At 40.3% G+C, this 23196-nt stretch overlaps 1 protein-coding gene across 5 annotated transcripts; it reads right to left on the minus strand.

Moving 5' to 3' along the window:
- Positions 1 to 1210: 1210 nt before the first annotated feature.
- On the minus strand, positions 1211 to 23035 carry ASB9 (ankyrin repeat and SOCS box containing 9). Of its 5 annotated transcripts, none has more exons than XM_019524653.1 (8): positions 22661 to 23035; positions 15844 to 15923; positions 13768 to 13875; positions 12331 to 12481; positions 10218 to 10352; positions 8453 to 8644; positions 6374 to 6440; positions 1211 to 4239 (listed from the first exon to the last, which is right to left on the minus strand). In XM_019524653.1, exons 1-8 carry the CDS (start codon positions 22752 to 22754, stop codon positions 4200 to 4202), a joined length of 867 nt encoding a protein of 288 aa, XP_019380198.1. In that variant the 5' UTR covers positions 22755 to 23035; the 3' UTR covers positions 1211 to 4199. The 5 variants fall into 5 exon arrangements, with proteins under 5 accessions (XP_019380198.1, XP_019380197.1, XP_019380199.1 ...); XM_019524654.1 differs by having other exon boundaries at positions 4154 to 4239; positions 6374 to 6454; positions 22661 to 23034; XM_019524652.1 differs by lacking the exon at positions 6374 to 6440.
- Positions 23036 to 23196: the final 161 nt, after the last annotated feature.

A 23196-nucleotide genomic window follows, 5' to 3' on the forward strand; every position in this document is an offset into this window, starting at 1 on the left:
CTCCCCCCCATATAAACGTTAACATAGTACCTGGATACCAATCAGTCTCTATTTTAATGATCTGTTAGGAATGCTTTTACCTTATTTACCTTGTTTTTATCTGGAAATAAGAAGTTAATATCACTGAAGTGGTTTCACTTTTAGAGACAACAGAGAAACAGGAAGATAAGGACAACTCTGCCATGAAGGTTTAGGGACTTAAAAGAAAAGAACAAGTGTATTAGGAGTACAGATACTTATACCCGATAAGGAGCAAAGAACACCTCTTTCCAACTACCTGACACATTAGCAGTACTAGAAAAGATGAAAAGGATTGAATCAGGAGTGTAGGTTGTAGCCATGTTGGTCAAAAGACATAGGCAGACAAGGTTCTTTGGGTGAATCTGATATCTTTTATTAGACCAACTTAAATAGTTGGGAAACAATTATTAAGCAAGCGTTCAGGTTCAAAAAGGATTGAATCAAGTGTTTAGTTCAAGGGTTTTTGTGAGGAATTCTGGATCCAATAAAATGCCCTTCTTTCAAATTGACGAAAACCCATATTACTATCTCATTGCAGTAACAAGGCTAACTACCTCTCTCTAGGGTCAGTATGCAAGGATATGCTGCGTATAAAGAGAAATTAAACTGATGTAATTTACCCCTTTCTCCCATCCTCTTGGTCCATGTGTTACATGAACTTAAAATTCCCGGGAAACTCTTTGAGAAGAATTAGCCCAGCCTTCCCAACAGATGCCAAAGTCCAACACATATAGCTATACAACTGATGTATCTGTTCTATACATTACTTAATTTTCTGGGACTAGCTTTGTGAAGGAATTTCAAGTTCTTCTTTTCTGGCACTTTCGTTGAGCAACCAGAAAGAGAGAACAGCTACCCATAGGAAGCCTAACAAAGAACAAGTTATTTTCTTTAACTTATACCTTTCCCTGGCTCTTCAATATGTGGGAAAAGGGGTGTTGTGTTTCCTTTTGCTCCTACCTAAGTGGGTGAAAGACTATTTATGGATGTCAAACCCTCACCTTGGATATCACTTCTGAATTTGAGCCAAAGTACAAAAGAAATCTAGCTTTGTCTTGTCTATGTTACAGGCCCTCCTGTATACTTCTAATTAATTAATAAGCATCCTACTCAAATCTTATTGTCAGACTGCATACTATTAAACATAGCACAAAGCTGGTGTTCTAATTAAAAAATAAAGGAAACAAAGCAGAGTATAAACAATATATTTTGACCAAACAGAATATGCAACCTTGGGTTGAACACTTTGTTAGGCTGCTGAAGTAAAATTTTTCCACAAAATAACAGCATAGAATCTGTAAAAATATATTCATGCCAGACTTTCAAACACCACGTAAGATTTGGAATGACTTCAAATTCATTAAAAGCTCCAAGCCTCACTAAATTGACAATGTATCCAGTTTTTACAGCTTACAGCTTGAAAAGTGCTTATGCATAAAACTCTAATTGAACAGCTTCAATCACAAATTATTTTAAAGTGAGTAAACATACTGAAGTGAGACAAAGTGAGCACATAGACTTCAACCTAATTATATAAGCTAAAAAAAATTCAAGTAAACAGAGCCAAACTGAGATTTAAAAAAACAAACAAACAAAGAAACAACCCCTTCTCCCAAGGAAAATGGAGCTAAAACATCCTCACTACAGTATTAGATATATTGAAACATCTTATGATATTAGCATAGATTTACAAACATGCTTATTAAGGCTACAAATTTAGAAGTTTAAAGGTAAATGCCAAAATGACTGAAAAAATGCATCATTCTGATGGTCCTAAAGTTTTGGAGAACTGAATTTTTAGACTTCAATTCTGGTGGCTTAGGGCTTAGAACAAAGTTCATCCAAACAGATGAAAGTACTCTCATTGTCTTCAGTGTACATGACATCAAGCTCAGGCACAGGAGATTGACAGCTCACAATTGTAAGCTTCACTAGGGATGCAACTGTTCATTCTGCATAGCCAAGTACTAAACATGGCATACAGGTGCATACGATCATGCAGATGTAGCATCTGGACACCCAGTTAGTCAGCCCATGTAAAAACATCACATCTACATTGTAAAAATATATGCACTTGTATTTGAAAAGCTGTCAGTCCTTCATTTACATGCTTTTGTGTAACCCCCTGCAACATTTTCTAATTCCACTCTTGCTGAATGCTGAGGTTTTTCTGATATCCCATATTCTGTACATTATTATCAGTCAGTTTTCTGCATAGGAAATTCAAGCCTAGGAAGGTATTTGAAAAGATGGAGGAAAAAAATATTTTCGAAAGCTTTAAATCTTGCTGAATTGCTGTGCTTGAATCTACATAGATGCTTTACTGATAGCACCAGGGTACAGTGGCAGTTTTCCAGAAAAGTATGCACCTAATACTTTATTGCTTACATACAATATAGCAGCATCATAGTTCAGAGTTAGTGATAAGACCAAACCACCATATCTGGATCCAGCTTTCAATGCAGACTTCCCCAAATTTGGGGTATTGAGATCTCGCGTTTTCGTTCAAATCCGTTAACTCTGTGAGACGCAAATATCCTTATAGCTATGATGCGGTCCAAACGAATTGAGACTAGTGTCAAATTGCATTATAATCAGCCTTTTCTCCCAAAAGCACATCTTAAATGCTTAAAGAATTTTACCTGTTAGATTTTATAGTTTTGGCAAGAGTTTGTAGTAAACTTGTGGGAGCAGAGGCTTGAGTACAGCCAGAATGTCATCTTGAGTTTGACCAATGTCTAAATTACACCACAGGAGAAAAAGCAGACTCAGATTACTATCACACTGATTTTCTTGTTTATATGAAGATGGCAAGGAAAAAGTAATAATTGTTCCATCTTGATTCTGTAATAACTTCCTGGGTTCTATTTTAATTCAGAGGTTTTCATTATTCCTTATAATAATCTAGGTTAAAGTTAGCTATTCGTATTACTAAACAGTTGAATGATTTTCAAGGCAGAGTCTTATCTCAACCTTAAAATGTCCCCTTTTTATAACTTTTCTTGGTGGGGTAGGGGAGGAAATGAAGACATTATTTTTGTTGACCCAATAATAAATCCTTAGGCAATTTCAATTAATATTCATAGAGAGACAGCATATTTACTCCCTGTCAAGTAGAGGTTACATGTCCTTGAAAACTCTCTCCTTGAAGGAGAAATTATACTGAGATGAAACCCTTATGCTCAAAATATATCAGTAAGTGTTTTTAATGGATGCTTAAAAGTATTTTTCCCACTATAATTCAACTGCAGGAACTTACCAACAACAGTGACATAGTAGAGTGCAATGAAAAAAATGCCAATCTCTAGCTGTTTCAGATGATGGCTTGAATATACAGATCGTAGCTGGCTGGTGCTCATCCATATTTAGTGCTGGGCACTTTGAAAATCCAGCATATTCATTCTTTTAAGAACTCGTTCATGTTTCCTATTTAGAAACTGAATTAAAAAAATACTCGTATAGTAAAATAATGGATGCAGTCTTTGTTACACTGGTTGTCTAAGAAAGGCATGTTCAGCAAATTCTTCTTTCATCTTTAAAGTGGCTGAATTACTTGCTCCAAAGACATGAACAGTTATCTCATGCTTAATCTCCCCAGCTGCTTGGCTAGTTAGCAGGTCTTTCATATCCAGTGGAGACATCCTAGATGGTTTCTCCTTAAACCGAGGCTTTAGTATTCAGTAAATCAGATGTTCTTTGCATTACACTAGTAACACACCTATATTTACCTACTGCACTATTGCCCTCCATACACATTCAAAAACCATATATCAGGACTCAAGAGACTGGCTTAAAAATAATGAAAGTAACATTTTTGTGGGGGGTAGAGTGTTTTGTCATTTTATTAGCTTCCTAAAAGGCTTTGGAACTTGGTCACATTTTCATTTTTTTTTCCTCTGCAGCCTTAAGAGATGATAACTTACCTCCTTTTTTGGAAAAGAAAAATGAAAGCCAAGCTTCTCAACCAAGTATAATTCTCCAGGAGTTGAGGCTTGAGGAAAATCATCAAGTAAACTTGCAACAGTTGGTGACAATATACTTCCATGACAAACCTTGCCTCATTTTTATTGATATAGCTTTAAATAAAAGGCATTTAAACATGGAGGAGAAAACGTTTCAGCTCATCTGGCAGTAGAAGTCCAGTTATTTTGTGATGTTGTTTATATCCAAAGCAGCTTCTAATGCACAGGCGGCATAACTGCATCAAAGACAAGGGCCCTGGGAAAAGATGCCACAAGACAAGTTATGCAAGTGATTGATCCTAGATCTGTTGCCACAGAACTGAAATGATGGCTGTGCATCAAGGTCAGCTTTTATGTAGTACATTCTATGCCAGTTCTACTTAAGGACAACATTTCCAAGCTCTCCTATTACTCAGACCCCTAGAAGCTCACAACCCTAGGAATTATTCCACCCTGGTAGGCAGAAGGTGGTAGGAACAAGTAGTTAATCAAAATAAGGGATGTAATTATTCAGCTACACAAATCTATTTATAAAATATATGGATATAAAACTGTGCAGTCATTTATAGCTGTCCAAAATGGGTATCACCCAACCAAACCAAAATTTTTCCCTTGCTCACGCTAGTGGTAACAATTTAAGTCACTGTGTACATGTAAATGAACATGCAAGATGTAAGGATGGAAAACTCAGTCCAAGAATATACAGACAACATGCGGTCTTTGAATCAGCCAGTCAGTCTCAATCATTATGCACCCATGATTAATAGTTTCATTATTTTCCTATGAGTTGTATAACAAATGTTAAGAACTTTAAGTTGTCTGAAAATAAGAGATGATTAATGTTTCCTTCAAAATCCTTTCCCACTGAGTGAGATTCAAGTTTGCAGTCCACTGCTTTCTCCAGAAGTATTTCCTAACTGTACAGCAGTGATAAACACAAAGCAAGAGAAAAACTATATAATCCCTTATTTAAAACTTTAAGATTAAATGGCGCCGTGCTGATAAAACAAGTCCTGTTAAGGAATCAATGTAGTTTATTTAAGTATAATAGCATAACATGCTCACTGGAGGGCTTATCCTTCTCATTAAGGATATAACATATTGAACTACAATTACAATTTTAATATTTAATCACACCGTGTGTTATTTGTATAGCTATCTGATAAAGCACAGCAGTAAGGAAAACTCCACAAAAGTTACAAGAGTAGACAAGGAACACAGACAAGCAGGGGAAGATAGAAAGTACTATTGTGGGACCGGTACAAGCAGTATAAGAGTAGAGCAGCTTTATGAGAGGTGTTTTAGAGAGCATAGGGGAATCAGAGATAATGTGGCCAGCTCAAAAAAAAGTCTTGGTTAAGATTTTAGAAAAGAAACTGTAAGATAAAAGAATTTGTGGGAACCAGAGAATTTCTCACTGGATTGTTAGTAACTGTGGGTAAGCAAGAGGAAAGTACCAATGGAAACAGCTGGTGCTAAAAAGACTGTGCAATAGACTGGCAGCTTTCAAAAGCAGCTGTTTTCTGAGTCCTTCCCACACTCTAACCACCACTTTCCCAACAGTTCTTCACAGCTGACTGGGCTCCCTTTCAGACTAGAGCCTTGTCAGTCAGCAGACAAGTGCCTCAAAAAAGCACTAAAGAAACTGATCAATACTCAGGGCTTGACAATCTACTCTCTTCTATTTTATGTTGCCCTTTATGCCTACGCAAGAGAAATGCAAGGCTTCCCAAGTCAGAACAGCAGCATTTTGAATTACTCTGCACAAGCTTTACAAACTACAAAAAGTGCGAAGTGGAGAATCCAGCTTACACATTAGGGCTTACTTCTGCTCCTACTTGAACTAATGGAACTGCAGTTGACTGAAACAAAGCTGGCCCATCACACTATAAAGTGGTCTTTGTGTTATTACCTTGAATGTGTTCACTTGCCTTTCAAGTGCTTAAAAATTCATAAAAATCCCAAAGCAGAAAGCTTTTACTCAACAACAGAAAAAAGAAACAGAAAAGGTTACTTAAAAAAAAAAAAATCAATCCCATTGCCCAGAGAATTGGATGAAGGAGCTCATTCTTGTAAGCCTGTGATTCAGCTTTGTTTCTTTATTTAGTTCTCTCTAGACCACATACAAGGCTGTTTTTATCACACGTGGCCACTAGCTGCTGCAGTAAACTACTGAATTAGGGACTGTGGGTTGAAACCTTGGCCAATTAGCCTAGGGTACCAAAATCCCCTAACTAGACCTTGCCCTTCCAATGCATTGGTAGCTGAAGCCTTCCAAAATGTGTCTAAGAAAGGGAAAGACAACAGGAGGAAAGCCACGTCTGATTCACCAGGTGCATCTATTGGAATAAAAGAAGCAACACAAGGTTGGAGAAATTAGTATAGCTCACCTGCTGCCATTGCTGGAAACCATGATGTTTGTTGAATGAATCTGAGTTAAGCCAGAATGAAGTAATGCTGCAGGAATGGAACTTCAGAGTTAAACAAGAGAATGGCATTAGCATGGCTTCGGCTGTATGAACCCAACAATTTAAAAATCAGCTGCCAGCAAACCTGAAACTTACTCAGGTAAAGGGATTTTGAAGATTTGGAAAACACTCCTCAACAGCAAAATGCTCTTCAGTTTTTTAATTACTGACTTCAATCACACATAAGTCAGAAATTCACTTAAAAGTATTAATTACTGTCCATCCCATGTAACAGTTCATCTGGCTCTGCAGCATGTGTGAGATAGTTTATCATCTCAGATAAATAGGACAAATGCAGCATGAGTCAGAAGCATAATGTAGAGAGGATTTGAGCTCTCTAACATTATAGCTTTGTGTACAACAGATTACATAGGAAATACAAATGGTTGCTGCATACAGTACCATGTGATTATTAACATTATGTATTAGATGCACACAGTCTGATTCCTTATTGCATCACTCCAGTTTTACATTGATATAACTACTGACCTCAGTACTCACACCAGCATAGAACTAGATTATTGTTGTAGTGGATCATGTTAACAACATCTTGTTTAATATAATGAAAGTTCAGGTTCAAAAGAGGGAGTCAAATGTTCCCCGAAGTCTAGCAGCCTGGCTTATATAGCTAAGAGTACACAAAAGGGTGGTGTGAGGAGCATCACATATGGCTGCCTTTGACTTCCCAGACTGAACAAACAAGACCCCATTTGCAGGTGGGTCAAAGTAGAGAAAGTCTTTGGCATGAGTCTGGAGAATTCACACTTACTCCTCTGGACTCCAGCAAGGTACCTTACCTATTCTTTTACTATATTCCTTCTGAAAGTCCAGGTTGCGATACTAAATATAGTTTCCTAACTTAATGAAAAAGCCTAAAACAATATATATTACAATAATAATTAACTGCATCAGCTAGAGAAAATTTTCCAATCTCTCCAGTAAACGGTAAATAACTTTCCCCCCAGAATTCATGAGGGTAATTTTGTAAAAAATTGGGGGGGGGGGGCTTGTAACCATGTGATTTACAGATAGATAGTAGCTGCCTTAAAAAAGTACAAATAAGATTTGGTCCTACTGATTGGATAGGTTGATTATGTAGTACATAAGTAGGACCTTAGAAGGTAGGACCTAGCATATATACTTGTTGCATTATCTCTTGAGGTGCATGTTAGAGCCTCCTACAAAAAAAGCAACACAAAAATTCATTTTAAAGACACATTTTTATATTTCTTACGGTTTGGGTCCAAAAAATAAAAACAAAAGTCAAGGAATAGAAAGTAGGTATTGCAGTCCACTTAACCTTTTTTTTTTTTTTATTATTGCATGCATTAAAACCATACCAACTGGATTGACACAGAGGTCTCCAGGGCAGTTTTTGGTCTCATATATCATACAGATAACATTATTTGAAGTTAATGAGTGCAGTTCTGCTCTCTAATAGCCAGACCCAATTCCTTTATTGATTGTTTTTGATGATCATCTCAAATTTGTTAACATGTTCTTTCTGGATTAAAACACTAGCCCTGTGCAACACAGATATGAAGGGACTGAAAGAATAATGGAAACATTGACCTCAGCGGATTTACACCTGCTCCCAAGAAGAATTCTGGCAATCAGAAAGAAGAAAGAACCCAAGTGATTTTTAAGTGTTCTCCTGTCTAATATGCCTTCTCCTAAGCTCATCTTTGTATGTACCTTATGGCAAGCTCCAGAAATCTGCCAGTTGCTGCTGCTGTAGATGCTTTGAACAAGTTCTGGAGGTCACAGGAGCCCGGGATCCCAATAAAGTATTATTGCAATACTCACAAATTATGGATATTGTGTCCATGTAGTTAGGGCAGAACTGAGCAATTATTGTCTGTTTTGCTTCATGATACAGAACACAGTCACTTGGAGAGTTGCTAACAGTGCCAGATAATAAAATAACACACCGTTTTTCAAAAGCTAACACAGGCCTCTCTGCATGTTTTAATTTTGAACAAAACAAATGTTAAAGAGCACCTTCTTTCTGCACAAATACTTGTGTTAAGGGACTGTTTGGTGGAACCAGCTCCACTGGCTTTTTGCCTTCCGCATTCCTCGCCCGAACATCTGCTCCAAAATCAATCAGCAAGTTCACCAGCTCAGCACTGGCATTCCTGGCAGCTGCATGGAGAGGGGAGTCCGTGCCTTTGCCATGATTTGCACTTGCTCCTGAGCAGTAAGATGCAACAAAGAATAAGACCATGTTAGTACATTTCCACTTCCTTAGCCACCTCCTATTTCTCTGACTGACATGCAGTAAGGAAGATGCCCAAGCTACCTACACAGAGACAAATGTCAAAATTTGGTAGTACGCTGTGGCTTTAACCCACTGTCAGTATTGGGCTGGAGTAAGGATGGCCTGGGAATCAATGAAAACCCCCAGAGTGATTTGCTCATATTCAGAAAGATATTTAAATACCAACAACCATTCAGGATATGGTTCAGAATATGGAGCATAGTATTTGAGGTAGACAAGCTGCCTCTAGGACTGCAGACACACTTCTGCTGTACCTTTTTATAGGTAACAGTTCAGACTGCTGGGTGCTGTAGAGTGGACCTAGGTTGCTACCCAAGTCCCAGCTCTCAGTCCCTATGTCCCACCTTTCTCACCTCCAATGGAATTGATACCATTGATCACGGTACTCCATTCTGCCAGTCTTTGCATGATATGTACACACAGGTCAAAGCCCACAGTTCAGCAACGTCCTTGGGCATATGTGCCTGACTTAGTAAAGCACTGGAACAGGTTACCCAGTAAGACGTGGAATTTCCAGTCTTGGAGGTTTTTAACACCTGGCTAAACAAAGCCTTGGCTGGGATGATATAGTTGGGAATGGTCCTGCTTTGAGAAGGGGGTTGGACTAGATGACCTCCTGAGATCCCTTCCAACCCTAATTTTCTATGACCCTAATTGATTCTATGATCCTACCTTTATGTACATCCAAGGGGACAAATCTTATTTAACATTTGTGTCTGATTGCTACTTATACATCCAGATGTAGTGGTATAAGTGATATGTTTAGCACTTGCACAGATTTCAGAACCTATTTCCACCTGCTCTGCTACATTTGCCTTTCTACAAATACTCAGAAGGCTCCCTGCATACCCACATAGGCATGTTACTGTGTATACCTGCACAAAAATGTGGTTGGAAAAAAAAACCTACAACTATTTGATAAAAGAGGATGAGGGCCCGCCCATAAGTTAGCCCAATAATCTAGGAAGCGGGGGATTCAGACACTGGGAACTCTTCACCCCTAGAGGGTTTGAACATGCAGCAAAACCCCTTAACTATCAGGCCAGTCAAAAATTAGGCTTTGCCTAGAGCACCTTCCTCTTAAAGCTGGCCCACAAGGGCCTAGAAGAAAGCAGCCCTGGGTTCTGGCATTTGTCTCCCCTACCAATAATAAAAAAGCTATGCCACTGCTGTCTATCAATTTTATCCAATGACTGTTAAATGCAAGACATAGAAAAGCCATTGGATTTTCTGTATTAAGAGTCACTGGTAAAATGAAGTACAGGATCATTGTATTAATTTCAGTGGGAAGGGTATGACTTAATCCTTTGGTAAACTTAGACAATCTCAGGTATTCTTCTGTTGCTCTATACAGCACTGCCATTGTAATCCCAATGTCTCAAAATACCATTATACAAGTGTTCCTAAACCTTAAATGAGAAGATGATATAAACAGAATTTACAGAGAATGGAAGAATATAATCTTTTTTGTTTGTTTGTTTTTACCTGACTCAAGTAACTTCTTGGCACAGTTTACCTGCCAGTTCTCACAAGCAATGTAAAGCGGAGTGCCCAGATGGTCAATGTTGTGGTCTATATTTACTCCATGAGATGCAAGGGATTCAATACAGTCAGCATAACCTTAAAACAGTATAAAAGTTGAATTAAAGTAAAGAAAGTAAATTGTGAACGCTCCAAATATTGTGGTTCAGATACTCAGTTAGCCAAGATTGGCTTGAATCCTTTGATTTGGCAAGGGACGCTAGATTCACATTTTTGCTATTGTCTTCTATCACTCCAATATTTTGATAATTTCAAAATATTTTTACTCAGTGAGTTTTGTTGGGAGGAAGGAATGTGGCAGCAGGCAGCACAATTTACACAGAAGTTGACTGTTGCCAGAAGATTACCATCTAAATAGCAATCTTTGCTAACTATGCTTTCCTGTCTCTAAAGTTCTCTTCAGCCCCATTCCCTTTTCAGGAGATTGGGAGGTTTGCCTGAAATTCCTTATCTGTGTCTCTCTCCAGTCCTGTCAGAGGAACAACCAGCACAGGGACTATTACCTTTTGGTGATAAGGAGCTTACACTTTATGTTTAGAACCCGTTTGCTTCTGTAGGATTTTCTCCCTTAGAATAGGTATAACATCTGCAAAGGAAGGTGTTTTTTTGTTGCATAGAAAAAGACTGGAAAACAGGAATGACCAAGCCACCCATTAACAGAAGACAGAAGTCCCTTGTAAGACAGTTCAGTTGTTTACCAGGGTCTGTTACTCCATACATAAATTGCAATATATATTTGTACTCCTTGGGTACATCTATACAAGACATTTGCTGCAGATTTGCCTAATTAGCTCCACCGTAAAATCTCAGCCTCTCCACGTGTGACCCTATTAGGCCACTGTACACTAATAAACACCACTGTAGGTTAGTACTTGTCAAACCAAGTACCATCCTACAGCAGTGTTATTTAGTGTGCCACAATGCACATGTAAATGCTGGCGGGGCTGGCTGGGGCACAAGGGTGCTTCAGTGTGGAGGATGCCTGCCAGCTAGCCCTGCACTGGAACACCCTTATGCCCCAGCCAGCCCCTCCACAGCATGTTGAGCCAGGCTAGAGCAGCCCCGGGCTGGGAGGCTGAACCCCTGGACTCCCTGGTAGCCGGGGCTGCTCCAACCCATCTCAACGTGCTGAGGTCCCAGGGACATGTGTAAACACAGGGCCTGGATGCAATAAACTCTGGACTGTGCCGGAGTTTATTCAATTGCATTAAAGCAGCTGTAGATACACCCCTTGGGCCCTTGTGTTAGTAGGAGTTATTGCCACATAATGTGAGTTCAGTACCTATTCTCAATATTTGGCAGCTGACATATGTTCACCATCATATAAGGACAAAATCACATCAAGCCTGTTTACCTATAAGGCCAAAATTGCATTAAAAATATGAGGTCTCACTTTATGAAGCATTTGCTATGAAACAGAAATAGTTGTGAACATTTGTGTTGATTTTTACTGTGTTCAGAAAATTCAGAAACTGGTTCTTCACAGAATTCTCCTTAGGCTTGCCAAGTTCCTTTATTTAGGAAAAGGGGAATTCAAGTTCAGTGCACTATCAATACTAAAACTTAATTTATTAAAATAGTAGGAGATGTAATAATAATGTCAGGCTATCAAATAAGAAGGCAGAAACAACAGAGGTGGCAAGATGCTTCCTTCATGATGAACAGTGACATTTCTGGGGTGAAGGAAAGTGTTACCAGATAAGGAAACACTTGCAACCTTTCTTCATTCAAATCAGAGGCCGTTTAGGCTTCAGGAGCGGTGTTTGATTTAGGACCTTCAACTGCAGTCCCTGCTGGTTTGAAGTCTTGAAATCTGGATTGTGTAGTAAAGGAAGTTAAAAGATACCACCTCACAAAGGAGCTTCAGGAGCTGAGTAGAGGCAGGGACTCTGAGTGGTTGCCATAGCTAAAGGCTTGTTTTTTTAGGAACTGAGATACTAGCACTGAGGATAAGTACTAGCCAGAACAAACTTATATTTTACACAAATTAAATATATGGAATGATCTCTTCTTTCTCCGGTTCCAACAACAAGGTATTATTAACATAAAAATTTACCCCTCTTAGCAGCTTCATGGATGGGTGATGCCACATCACAGGCTGCATGCGGGCTGGCTCCATGCTTCAATAAAAGGTCAAGGCATGCCACGCTGCCACTGATACAAGCATTGAACAAAGGGGTGTGCCAATCGATAGTGACTCCATTCACCTGAAAGAGAAATAGCAAGTGGTTCTTTCAAAAACATTAAGGATCGGGGAATATCTAGGGCTGGATGAAACTTTTCCATCAAAACTATTTTTCAACAGAAATTGGGTTTTCAATTAAGGTAATATTGTTGCCAGAATTGTCCATCCTGCCAGAAATTTCTAACTTCTCTTGAAATCTCCAACTTCTCTTGAAAAAACAAATCCCTGACAAACCACCACCACCATCCTTTTTTCTGAAAATCAGAAGAAAAATTGATTCAGTAATCCTATCAGGGTCCTGAAAGGGTTTTCTGGAGAGCAATGCATCTCTTTCTTCAGGTTCCCATGCTAAGCTACAACGCCCCATCTCACAGAATGCAATGTAGTCATGAACGTCCTTGATGCCTTATGTTGACTCGCCAAGGGCACAGATTGTGGTACTTAGCTCATGAAGGAAAATAACTGATTTAATTCTGGTCTTTGTTTTCATATTGTCTCCACTTTCTCCATCTTTTATCTTTTTCTTATCTTCTTCAAGCCTGATTCTGCAAAACTTAATATTTTGCATGTGAACTGATCCACTGACATCAGTAGGCTTAGGAACCTCTATAAAGCTACGCATGTGCCCAAATTTTTGCATGTTTGTGAGCTTTTTGATGGAGAAACTTTCTCCTCTTATATATGTCTAGAATAATATACCATGATAACTATAATAATGACAGTAGTCATTCACAACTGTACTTTTCAGTACTTTACTATGAACAGCTTTTTATGTCAAGTGCTTATACTTAAGCTAAGAACACCATATAAACTACCATTTTAAAATGTTTTATCATACTGCATTAGAAATTCAATTTTGTTGTAGTTTGGGCAGAAATCCACCTCAGCACACATGGTCCAGTAGGCTAACATGGTTAAGGCACTCAGTTTTCTGTAGCCAATTGCACACAGGGGAGAAATAAGCCATCACATTCAGGCATCCTCAACTCCACAGTGAGAATGATCATTTGCAACTATGTTAATAGGGTGATGTCCTTCAGTGTGAGAGAGAGAGCAACTCAGACACAGAATCATGCAGATATTTCATGTCACAAGCATGAAATATCTCTGTTCTTAAGTAAAAATAGTCCTTTTACTTTCTAACCAATTCTTTACATGTTTCCCTCTCAGTGACATCATGCAGATTTCTCAAAATACACTTAGAAATTAAAAACCTAGGGTTTTTTCCCATCGTTTATTAGACCAGCTCTTGTTGCACAGGAAGCTGGGTTTCACTGAAGTTCTTCTCAACATCTGCCTTGCACTTACTTGAGCCCCATGTTTTAATAGGACACTGGCACAAGCAGCATGGCCCCCTAGGCAGGCCTCATGGAGTGGAGATACACGATCTGCGGTAATGAGGTTAACACTGCTCCCCTGGTTAAATAATAAAAATTGTAATTAAAAAAAATGATACTAATCACTGCAGTATTTCATCAACATTTCCTGCAAATATGAGTCCAAGAGGGGATGAAGAAAGTAACAATGTTATTTATGAGAGACAGAAGGATTGTTGTGGGTAATATGTTTTATAGGACCAACTGCATGGTTGGGATAGCTTTAGACAGACAAGCTTTTGAATAGACAGTGCTTGTTCTTCAGAATGTGCTCTTAAATGTCTGTCTTTCTAAAACGCTTCTAATCATACAGTTATTCCAATAAAAGATATCACCCATAAAAATCCCTACCTCTTACACACTTCCTGGACCATTGCAGCTACAACATCACTCTAACACTAGCATGACATGGAGGATATTGAAATTTGCCTTTTATATACTTATTAGATTTACAGCTACCCTTTCCAACAAAGGCTCAGGGAAGCTTACTCTAAGAGACACAATAACTTATAAAAGCAAGCAGAATGTTAAAATAAAATATAAAACAAACTGCCTAAACAATATTCCAGCATATCCTTGCTTGTTAAAGGCCTGCCCAAATAGAAAGGTTGTACAGAACTTCTGGAAGATACCCAGGCTTGCATGCTGCTGGGCCTCAAGATGGAGGAGAATTCTAAAGCTGAAGAATGACTCCCCTCCCATGTGTTTTCACCAGGCAAACTTGGAGTAATGATCATATTTTCAGGAGGTTGCTCTCAGGGATCATGATGAAGCATAAAAAAGAAGGCGTTGCCTTAGGTGCATGGCGCCTGGTTTGGTTTGCGTAACCTCTGCATGTTGCAGACTTTCCTCCCCCTTCTGGCCCTACCTGGCACTAATGAACTATGGAAACCTTCAAGAAAAATAGTGTCCATTAGGACCACACGTGCATCACACTCTGGCACGGCATCTTTATGAAAGGGCATGTAAAGGGCTGCAAAATCCCAAGTGAAGTGAGGCATGCTTTCTGCCTAAGTTCCATCTGTTGTATTTCACTAAAAGGCAAACTTCTACCAATAAGAACATTTCCCTTTTTTTAAAAAAAGACATTATACTGGTTTTATTTTACATGTAGTGAAACACAGCTCACTAATACCTCGAGATTTAAAGAGAGAGGAATAAGGAAAATATATTTTAAACAAATTATTTGAACAATCTTGGCTCCTAGCCTTTATATAGTCAGCTCTGCATTATGACACCTTCCTTCAAGATTCAGGATGATATAGTCTCACACAAAAGGGAACTTTTTGAATTTTTACAGTTACTGTATTTGAAAATTCACCCAGAAAAAATCTGGAATTGTCTCAATTTTTTCCCAAGGAGCTTTAGGGAAACAAGGGCAAGTTTGGATGGAAAAGTGGCACAGACATCACAAACATTTTACCAGAAATCCTTCCATAAAACCGTCTCTGAAATGCTTTAAATTTAAGCTTTGGGAGTGTCCTTAATCTTTCTCAAGCCAACTTCTCCACAAGAGAGAAAGATAAATATAATCTAGAAAATAGAGGATTTTGAACCATCAGGGAAGTGAGATTCTGGACTCTGAATGGAGGCATAGGGGAAATGAAACCCATTTAGCCTTAAAATAGATGTACTGATGATATTAGGTGACATAACTGTTTGGGAGAGCCAGGAACTGCATTCTATGGCGTAAGTCCTAGGCTATATCTTATCTATGCCTTTATCCTGCAAACACTTACACACAAGCTGAACTTTAAACATAGGAATAGTCCAGAACCTGGTAATGAGGCTGCATATGCCAAAGTTAAGTGCAAACATAATTGCTTGAAGGATTGGGGTCTGAATGTATATGATCTGTTTTAAGACATGAGCTATCCATAATAATAAAGCTTATGTTACACGCAGGGTTCACTGCTAGTACAAAGCACTTTTCTAACCTCAGAGCCTGCATTCAATGGGAACACTGAGCAGAACAAGCAGAATACTTCACTGAATAGCAAAGCGCTACCTGATTGATGAGTTTCTTCAGAGCAAGGAGACGCCCATGGATAGAGGCATCATGTAAAGGAGACCATTCTGAAACAAAATCTGCGTAAAGAAAAAGTCAAGAAAAAGTTTGAGTTTCATGGAGTCTTTCACTGACTTAATTTATTAAATTAAGTTGGTGATTGCCTTCTTCTCCTGTGATCCTTAAGTATTTTCTAAGTTCCATTTTTAATACGTTGGTTGTGACACTCCTTTCCCTGCAACAACAGTGGTTCTGGCCAAAGCATTTTATGTCCTAAATCACCAACCTTGCTCTGTGCCAGCCTTTGAAAGAGAAGCTAGAGATAGAAGAGATTCTATAGAAAACAATTCATTTAGATGAGCTCTAAACAGCTAAGTTACTTTTAGAGGACAACAAGAGTATTTAGCCTGTCAGTTGCTGTAGATAGTTTCCAGAACCAAACTCATTACACTTTTACCAGCTAGGAACAAGAGAAAGATGTTTTGAAAAGGCTACAGCTGATAAATTAGCTATTGATAGCCGGAGAAGGGCTAGAATCAACACCACTTCATTGTGGATGGTGCCAAAGTTCTAGGAGGTAATTGTGTTACTTGTTGGCTTTGTAACTCAGGTTGAGGTGGTAGCTATTCTAGCAACAGGGACGTAGTTAAGCAACAGCTAGGTGCTCAGAACTGTGTAAACCACAAAATGAGGTTCAGCACGCAAGAAGAGATGCCAAGAAAGCATCTGTGTCAATATGTTGTTGTCTTACTTCAACATTTAATGGGAGGGTGAAAGTACTTTGCACTAGCATTAGCGGCCCTTGCAGGAAAGAGCGTTTGAAGGAAAAGATGCATCTTCTGCAAAAGGTTTGAACTGCCAAATTTCTCTCTGGCTTGCTCTGCTGGAGCTATATATATATCATGGGCTCATACATAGGGATAACTAACTAGTACTGGGGGCCCCTTAATTCTGCACCTTCCCTTTTCCAGCTCCAGCAGTGGGAAGGCAGCAGCGTTGTCAATGGTGTGCAGTGCAGGAGGAGAGGCCAGAAGATTGTTGCTACTGGAGGTCATGTCACTTCCTTCATACATGCTGAGTGGCCCAAAAACCATCAGTTTTCAGCAACATATGCCACTGTAGCTTCTCTGCCCTACCTGCTGCTGGGGCTGCTACAGGAAAGGTGTAGGGTGTAGGGAAGGTGGGGAGGAGGAGTGAGGATCCATTCCATTGTCCTCCTGCCCTTCAGCAGCACATGGGACTCATGTCCTGCTCATCCACCCATTTTTTATACTAGTGGATCATTAAATTCTTCCTAAGCCATTAGAGTCCAGACCTTCACAGGGATCTACACATGCATACTGAAATAAATGGGATTCTATGCAGGTGATTTTAGCCATCAGTTCCAGAGACTCAAGGTGTTTTTAAACTGATATTTAGACTGATGAGGCACACCAGTTGCACTGAGTATAAATATACAGACATTCGGACTCCTGTATTTACCCAAATCCAAGATGACTCTCAATTTAAGACAACACCCCAAAATTAAATTCTAGACACAGAAAATTTATAAATTTGTTTTGATTTTCCATGTCTAGAATCTAATTATTGGAGGGTGTGGCAGTCAGGAGGCAGGCCACAGGGGAGGTGAGGGTGGGAGGGTGGTATGGAAGGCAGTGGGGGAGGTAGTAAAAGGTAGATGGTGGGGGATACAGTACAGGGTCAGGCAGAGTGGGGAATGCAGTGGAAGAGTCGAGCAGCCCTGGCCCCTTGCCCCCCCATACCATGTCCCTGCTGTCTGTCCCCTACCCCCATGCCTCCATGCTATAGCACCTGCCCCACCTGCAAGGGGGCAGTGTCTGCTCCCCCTGGACACCTCTCCCCTTCCTACTTGCTTCCCCATGTTTACACCCACTGGCACCTACCTCCTAATGTCTATCCCACCCCCAAAACCTCTCCCCCTCTCCGCTGCCACTTACCCTCTGACTACAGCCTGTACTCAAATCAAAGACAAGGGGCTTTTTCCCCCATGTTAAATGGGGGGAAAACCTTGGTCCTGAATTTGAGTAAATACAGTATTTAGAGGGGAAAATGTTATCTAGTAATTTTGTCAGCATGGATCTGATAGGATATGAAATATTCAATTATACTGGAAAAAATATTGTGTCAAAATCATATGCATGACTTGGCAAGATTTATGGAGCTTGAACTGTTGGGGGGGTGTTTTTGAGAGAGAAAGAGAGCAATAAAGACTCACTTTGTATTTACCAAGCAAAAGAGCAATTAGATATGTTTTGTAAGACATGTCTGCCATGTCTATGTTGATCACCACAAAGAGCTGAGAAAATAGTTGCATTTCTGCTTAATCACCCTGGTTGCTATATTGCTTATTGATTTAAATATATGAGATTTGCCTCTCTTAATGATACAAACCTAACACGAAAGAGATAATGGTGCAGAGCCACCTGAAAGCACTGACTACAATGTCATATATCTTCATTAATGATTTAGATGATGGGTTTGAGTGCACACTTAGCAAATATACAGAGGCCACTAAATCGGGTGGAGTTGCTGATGCCCTGGAAGGCAAGGCTAAGAATGAGAATGGCTTGGATAACCTGAAAAATTGGTTTGTAATCAATCAGATGAGATTCAGTAAGGACAAATGCAATGTCCTGCACTTGGGATGGAATAATTGCTTGCACATATATAAACTAGGGAATGACTGGCCAGGCTGCAGTACTGCAGATCAGGACCTAGGGGTTACAATAGACCATAAACTGAATATGAGCCAACAGTGTGCTGTTGTTGCAAAAATAAAAACAATTAAAAATGTCCAACAATATATTGGGGTGTGTTTGATAACTGCAGCAGGTACATGAGGTCAGTAAATATTGGTTCTTGTAGACTTAGAGGGGGAAAATAAACTATTTTAAAGAAAAAAGGTTGTGGATTTCTCACAACAAGTGTTCTGCTAGCCATTACTCCTGTGGCCAGAAACACATTCTGTGGGGATCAGGGAGAGAATGGGGCAGGCAGCAAGGAGTGCTCTCAGGGAGCCCAGCCATGGGCCTCTGCCCCCTGAGCCAACACTCCTACACCAACATTGTCAGCAGTAACAGCTGCCTTCAGCCTGTGGAGAACCAGATAAGACTTCTGTCTCCCTCCCTTCCCTTCACCACTCCATCCTCTCCCCACTCCTATCTCTGATGGTCAACATATCCTGCCTCGGGTGCAGAAAGAGCTCATGACACTTTGCTGATCGCATCCACCATAGTATCTCAGTTTTTAGGCAGCTAGGACTCAAAATGGATAACAGTTCTTTCATACCTTATGACATATAATGAAAGATATTGAATTAGAAAAAGACTGAATGTACACACAGGGATTTTAAAGGTACATTTATCAAGTAAATCATGAAATGTAATACTCCAAGGGGTGGTATTATCTGAGAAAGCTTCAGCATGGTCCATTTTTAGAAGTTTTGCCAGCATAGCTATGCCAATTGATGATGTCATTTTTATTTCATTTGTTTATTTATTTTTGCTGACAGATATACCAACAAAAGACCTGGTATAGATGCAGTTCCAAAACCAAAAAAGCCTTTATGCTCAGATAGCTTACTTGGCTACATTGGCTAAGTGATTTATTTGCTATAAAATGTGTACACTAAGGGAACGTCCCCATGAGCACACATGTGAGGTTTGTTATGCCTCGAAGCAGTTTGAGGCACTGCAAACCACGCGTATGCACCCATTTGTTGCACTACCAGTTAGCAGCATGGCAATTCTTTTGACACAGGGAGATTCATAGAAGTTAGCACAAGATCACAGATCACAAGATCATCAGGTCCAGCCCGCCTGCTCTTAGGCAGGAAAGAAAAGACTGCTAGGGTCACATGACCCCATCAAAGTGCGCATCCAGTCGTCTTTTGAAGATCTCCAAGGTAGGCAATTGTACCACTTCTGGGGGAATCTATTCCAGACTCTGGACAGACAAACCATAAAGAAGCTTTCCCTTATGTCCAATCTGAAGTGATCTTACAGCAGTTTATGGTCATTATTCCTGGTCTTCCCCTGGGGTGCCTTGGTAAACAGATGCTCTCCCAGCCCCTGATGTTCTCTTCTTATAAACTTTTAGGCTCCCATCAAGTCCCCCCTAAGTCTTCTCTTCTCCAGGATAAACAGTCCCATGTCCTTCAGCCTCTCCTTGTATGGCCTGTCCTCCAGACCTCTAATCATTCGTGTGGCCCTCCTTTGGGCTCTTTCAAGCTTTTCCACATCCTTCTTGAAGTGTGACACCGAGCACTGGATGCAGTACTCCAGCTGGGGCCTCACCAATGCAGAGTAGAGCAGGAGGATGACATCCTTAGTTTTTCTTGAGGTGCATTGGTTGATGCATGCCAGTGGGTTGTTCATTCTGCCGGCTATAGCATTGCATTGGTAGTTCATATCCTGTGTCAAAAATACCCAGTGCTGAAAAAGTCAGTGCGGTGCATGTACCAGCAGCATGCACCACCAGAAAGGGTGGCTGGCCAGCCAGAACCATGCTCTGGCCGCTGGCAAGGCTCCAAGCAGCTGGATTGCTGCTGCTGCTATTGCCGCCCCAGGAGGCCCTTAGGACTCCAGGTAAGGCCCCTAGGGCCAGCTCAGATGCTGGCCCCAGCCTCTCCTACTCCACCGGAGACAACTTGCCCCACATCAACCCCGCATGGAGGGGCATGCGCTGTGGCAAAAAGCAGCGACACAAAGTTGTGATGCTGCTGTTTTTGCGGTGGCGACCACCTGCCCCTGCATGTGGGAACACGCCATAGGAGGCTTTCCTAATAAAGCTATAATCAGCCAATCTCATCAGTTTTAAGCACAGTCAGGGAATTACGATTTTGTTTTTTTCTGAACCATCAAAGGGGACAAATTCGATGCATGTTTTTAAAGCATTTTACTTCATCCCAGCCCCTGAAACCTCTGGACACTTCTGGCAAGTAGATTAAAAGAAGTAATAGTGACACCAACCTGAAAATAATAACCTAAATAGGCCTCTTGGGGCCTAGTTTGTGACGCAGATAAAGTAATTCAAAAGAATTTGAGAGGGCAGTTAAGCCCCTGTAAGTCTCTGGTGACAGTGGTTCAGCAGTACTTTTCCAGAGATTGTTAGACCACAGGAATGTCAATGGAGGGGTCCCGATGGAACGGAAACAATGTTCTCCCAACCTAAACAGCTCAAAGCTGGTTTGAGGCCAGGGTAAAAGCTTTTACCTGGCATGCATGTAGGCAGAAAAGTGTGAACTAGCTGCTGAAAGTGGAATGAGGCCCTTATCGCAGGGATTCATATCAGAGACAAGCAGACAAATGGGAGGTTTCGAATTTTCACTAAGCGGAGCATTTCTTTATCTCTTGTGATGACTCTGAAATCATCTTAGTAAAGAGGCAAAAGAATAGAAAGGAAGATGAAAACAATAATTCAAAGCCACAGAAGGATTTATTCCTTCAGGTGTGAGGTCTGTAGGGGTCTCATGAAAATCAGTCAGCTGAATCCCAATAAATCCTCATTTATTATAATCAGCGCATGGGGCAGGTGGAGCAATTACTGAGATAGTTCTGCCTGGGAAAAAAAATGTGTTCTGTGGTAGTTTTAAATTATCTTTTAATTTGATCATTTCTGAAGCACCTGCTTGTTGTTGCAAGAGATACGCTGTGTGTCAAGTGTCCAGAATTAAAGGTCATGAACCTCAAATTGTTACAGAAGAATGAAAACATACAGGGCCAAATTCATACATAGCATAACTCCAGGACAGAATTTGCAACGTTCCAATATCAAGACACACACCAGGAATCAACTGCACATTCATTTTCAAAGGGTACGTGTCATAGATGAACAGTTTTGAAATCTATTCCTGCTTCTGAACAAATCTGCATCACTGCGCATTTCCCCCTTTTATTCCAGATGCTAGACACCTGTCATCCATTTTGTCAAACTCCACCTCCAAACCTTATTTATTTTTGTTCTTAATTCAATGGTGTCATTATCTTCCTGTCTCCCACAACACGACATAGCTATCTAAAGTAATCGCTACGTGACAATTTGCCTTGTCCTCCATTTCATATTTGAATAACACTTTTTCCCTTAGTAATGAGTTGAAGGTCCCGAGAGAGGTCTCGGGGAAGGAGAGGAATGCAGCAAAACCATTCTCTCTTGATTTATCCGCCCCCACTGTGCTGACCATGGACTGAAAACATAGCTTCCCAGAGAACAGAGAAGTGAAACGCTGCTAATTAAGCTGCATGCAAAATGAAGGCATTTGTCTTTTGACACAGTGTCATATTTTCAGACATTTTGGCCCAGACTGGAAGAGTAATGAGCAGAATGAGGACACCTGGAACCAGTGCTCCCCAGTAACAGCCCAACATTCAGAATCTGAGCCCTTTGGGAATGACTCGTGACAGCCTTCGGCAGGCAAGAAAAGGGAAAAGGAAAAGGAAAAGGAAAAGAAAGAAAAGAAGCCACCACAAAACTTACAGCTGGCAGTAACATAAGCCAAACATGCCTACACAGTAACTCCTTGGTAACTTATTATTAATGGTAATATTTCTGATCCTTTACACAGATTCCTAAGAGCCAAACACTGATTTTTATGAAGTGCCTAAAAACATTAAAAGTATTAATCATGCCTAAAAGAAATGCATTTGAAAAGTAGCTGCATGTACGTGGGGTTTGCATCAGCAGCACAGTATGTAAACCAGACACCAGGAGGACAAACTGCTGTCACTTTGAAAATGCACTCTCCATGGCCCTTCCACCCTCACTGGGGGAGTAGATCAGGCAGAGAAATATAACTTACCACTCATCAGCGGATTTGATAGAGAAGATGCATGTGGCTGGCCTTCCACTCCCAGGGATTTGCTGGCATTTCCATGTACTCTCTCATTATCCATTGCACCCTAAGCAGTCTAGTTTCTGTTATTTCTCTTCAAGGTTGGTCATGGGAGTTCAAATTCCATCTTCCCTGATGAAACTCCTAGTTATGGGAGTAATCCATTAAGCAGACTCTTGTGTGTGTCCAAGTCAAGCAGACTGCAGCCGAGTGGAACGTGGCGTTGGCAGCCGTTCATACAGAAATTCGAGTACCTGTGCTTGGATTTAACGAAACACCTCCTCATTTACTTGGTGGACAGGCAGAGAACAGACAGACCACACTGCAAAAAAGCAAGGGATGTGTCTGATGTCATATCCTTTCAAAAGCCACGCCCAATCAGTAAGTCTGCCTTCTGTTTTTATCAGGCAGGAAATTCTTAGTTTGCCAAAAAAAACAAGACAGAAAGAGCCAGTTCAGCTAGTTAAGCAAACTGCCTTCAGGGGGGATTTGTAAAGATAACT

The sequence above is a fragment of the Gavialis gangeticus genome, unplaced genomic scaffold, assembly GCF_001723915.1.
Source record: "Gavialis gangeticus isolate Ggan-Ray unplaced genomic scaffold, GavGan_comp1, whole genome shotgun sequence".
Classification (NCBI taxonomy): Eukaryota; Metazoa; Chordata; order Crocodylia; family Gavialidae; genus Gavialis; species Gavialis gangeticus.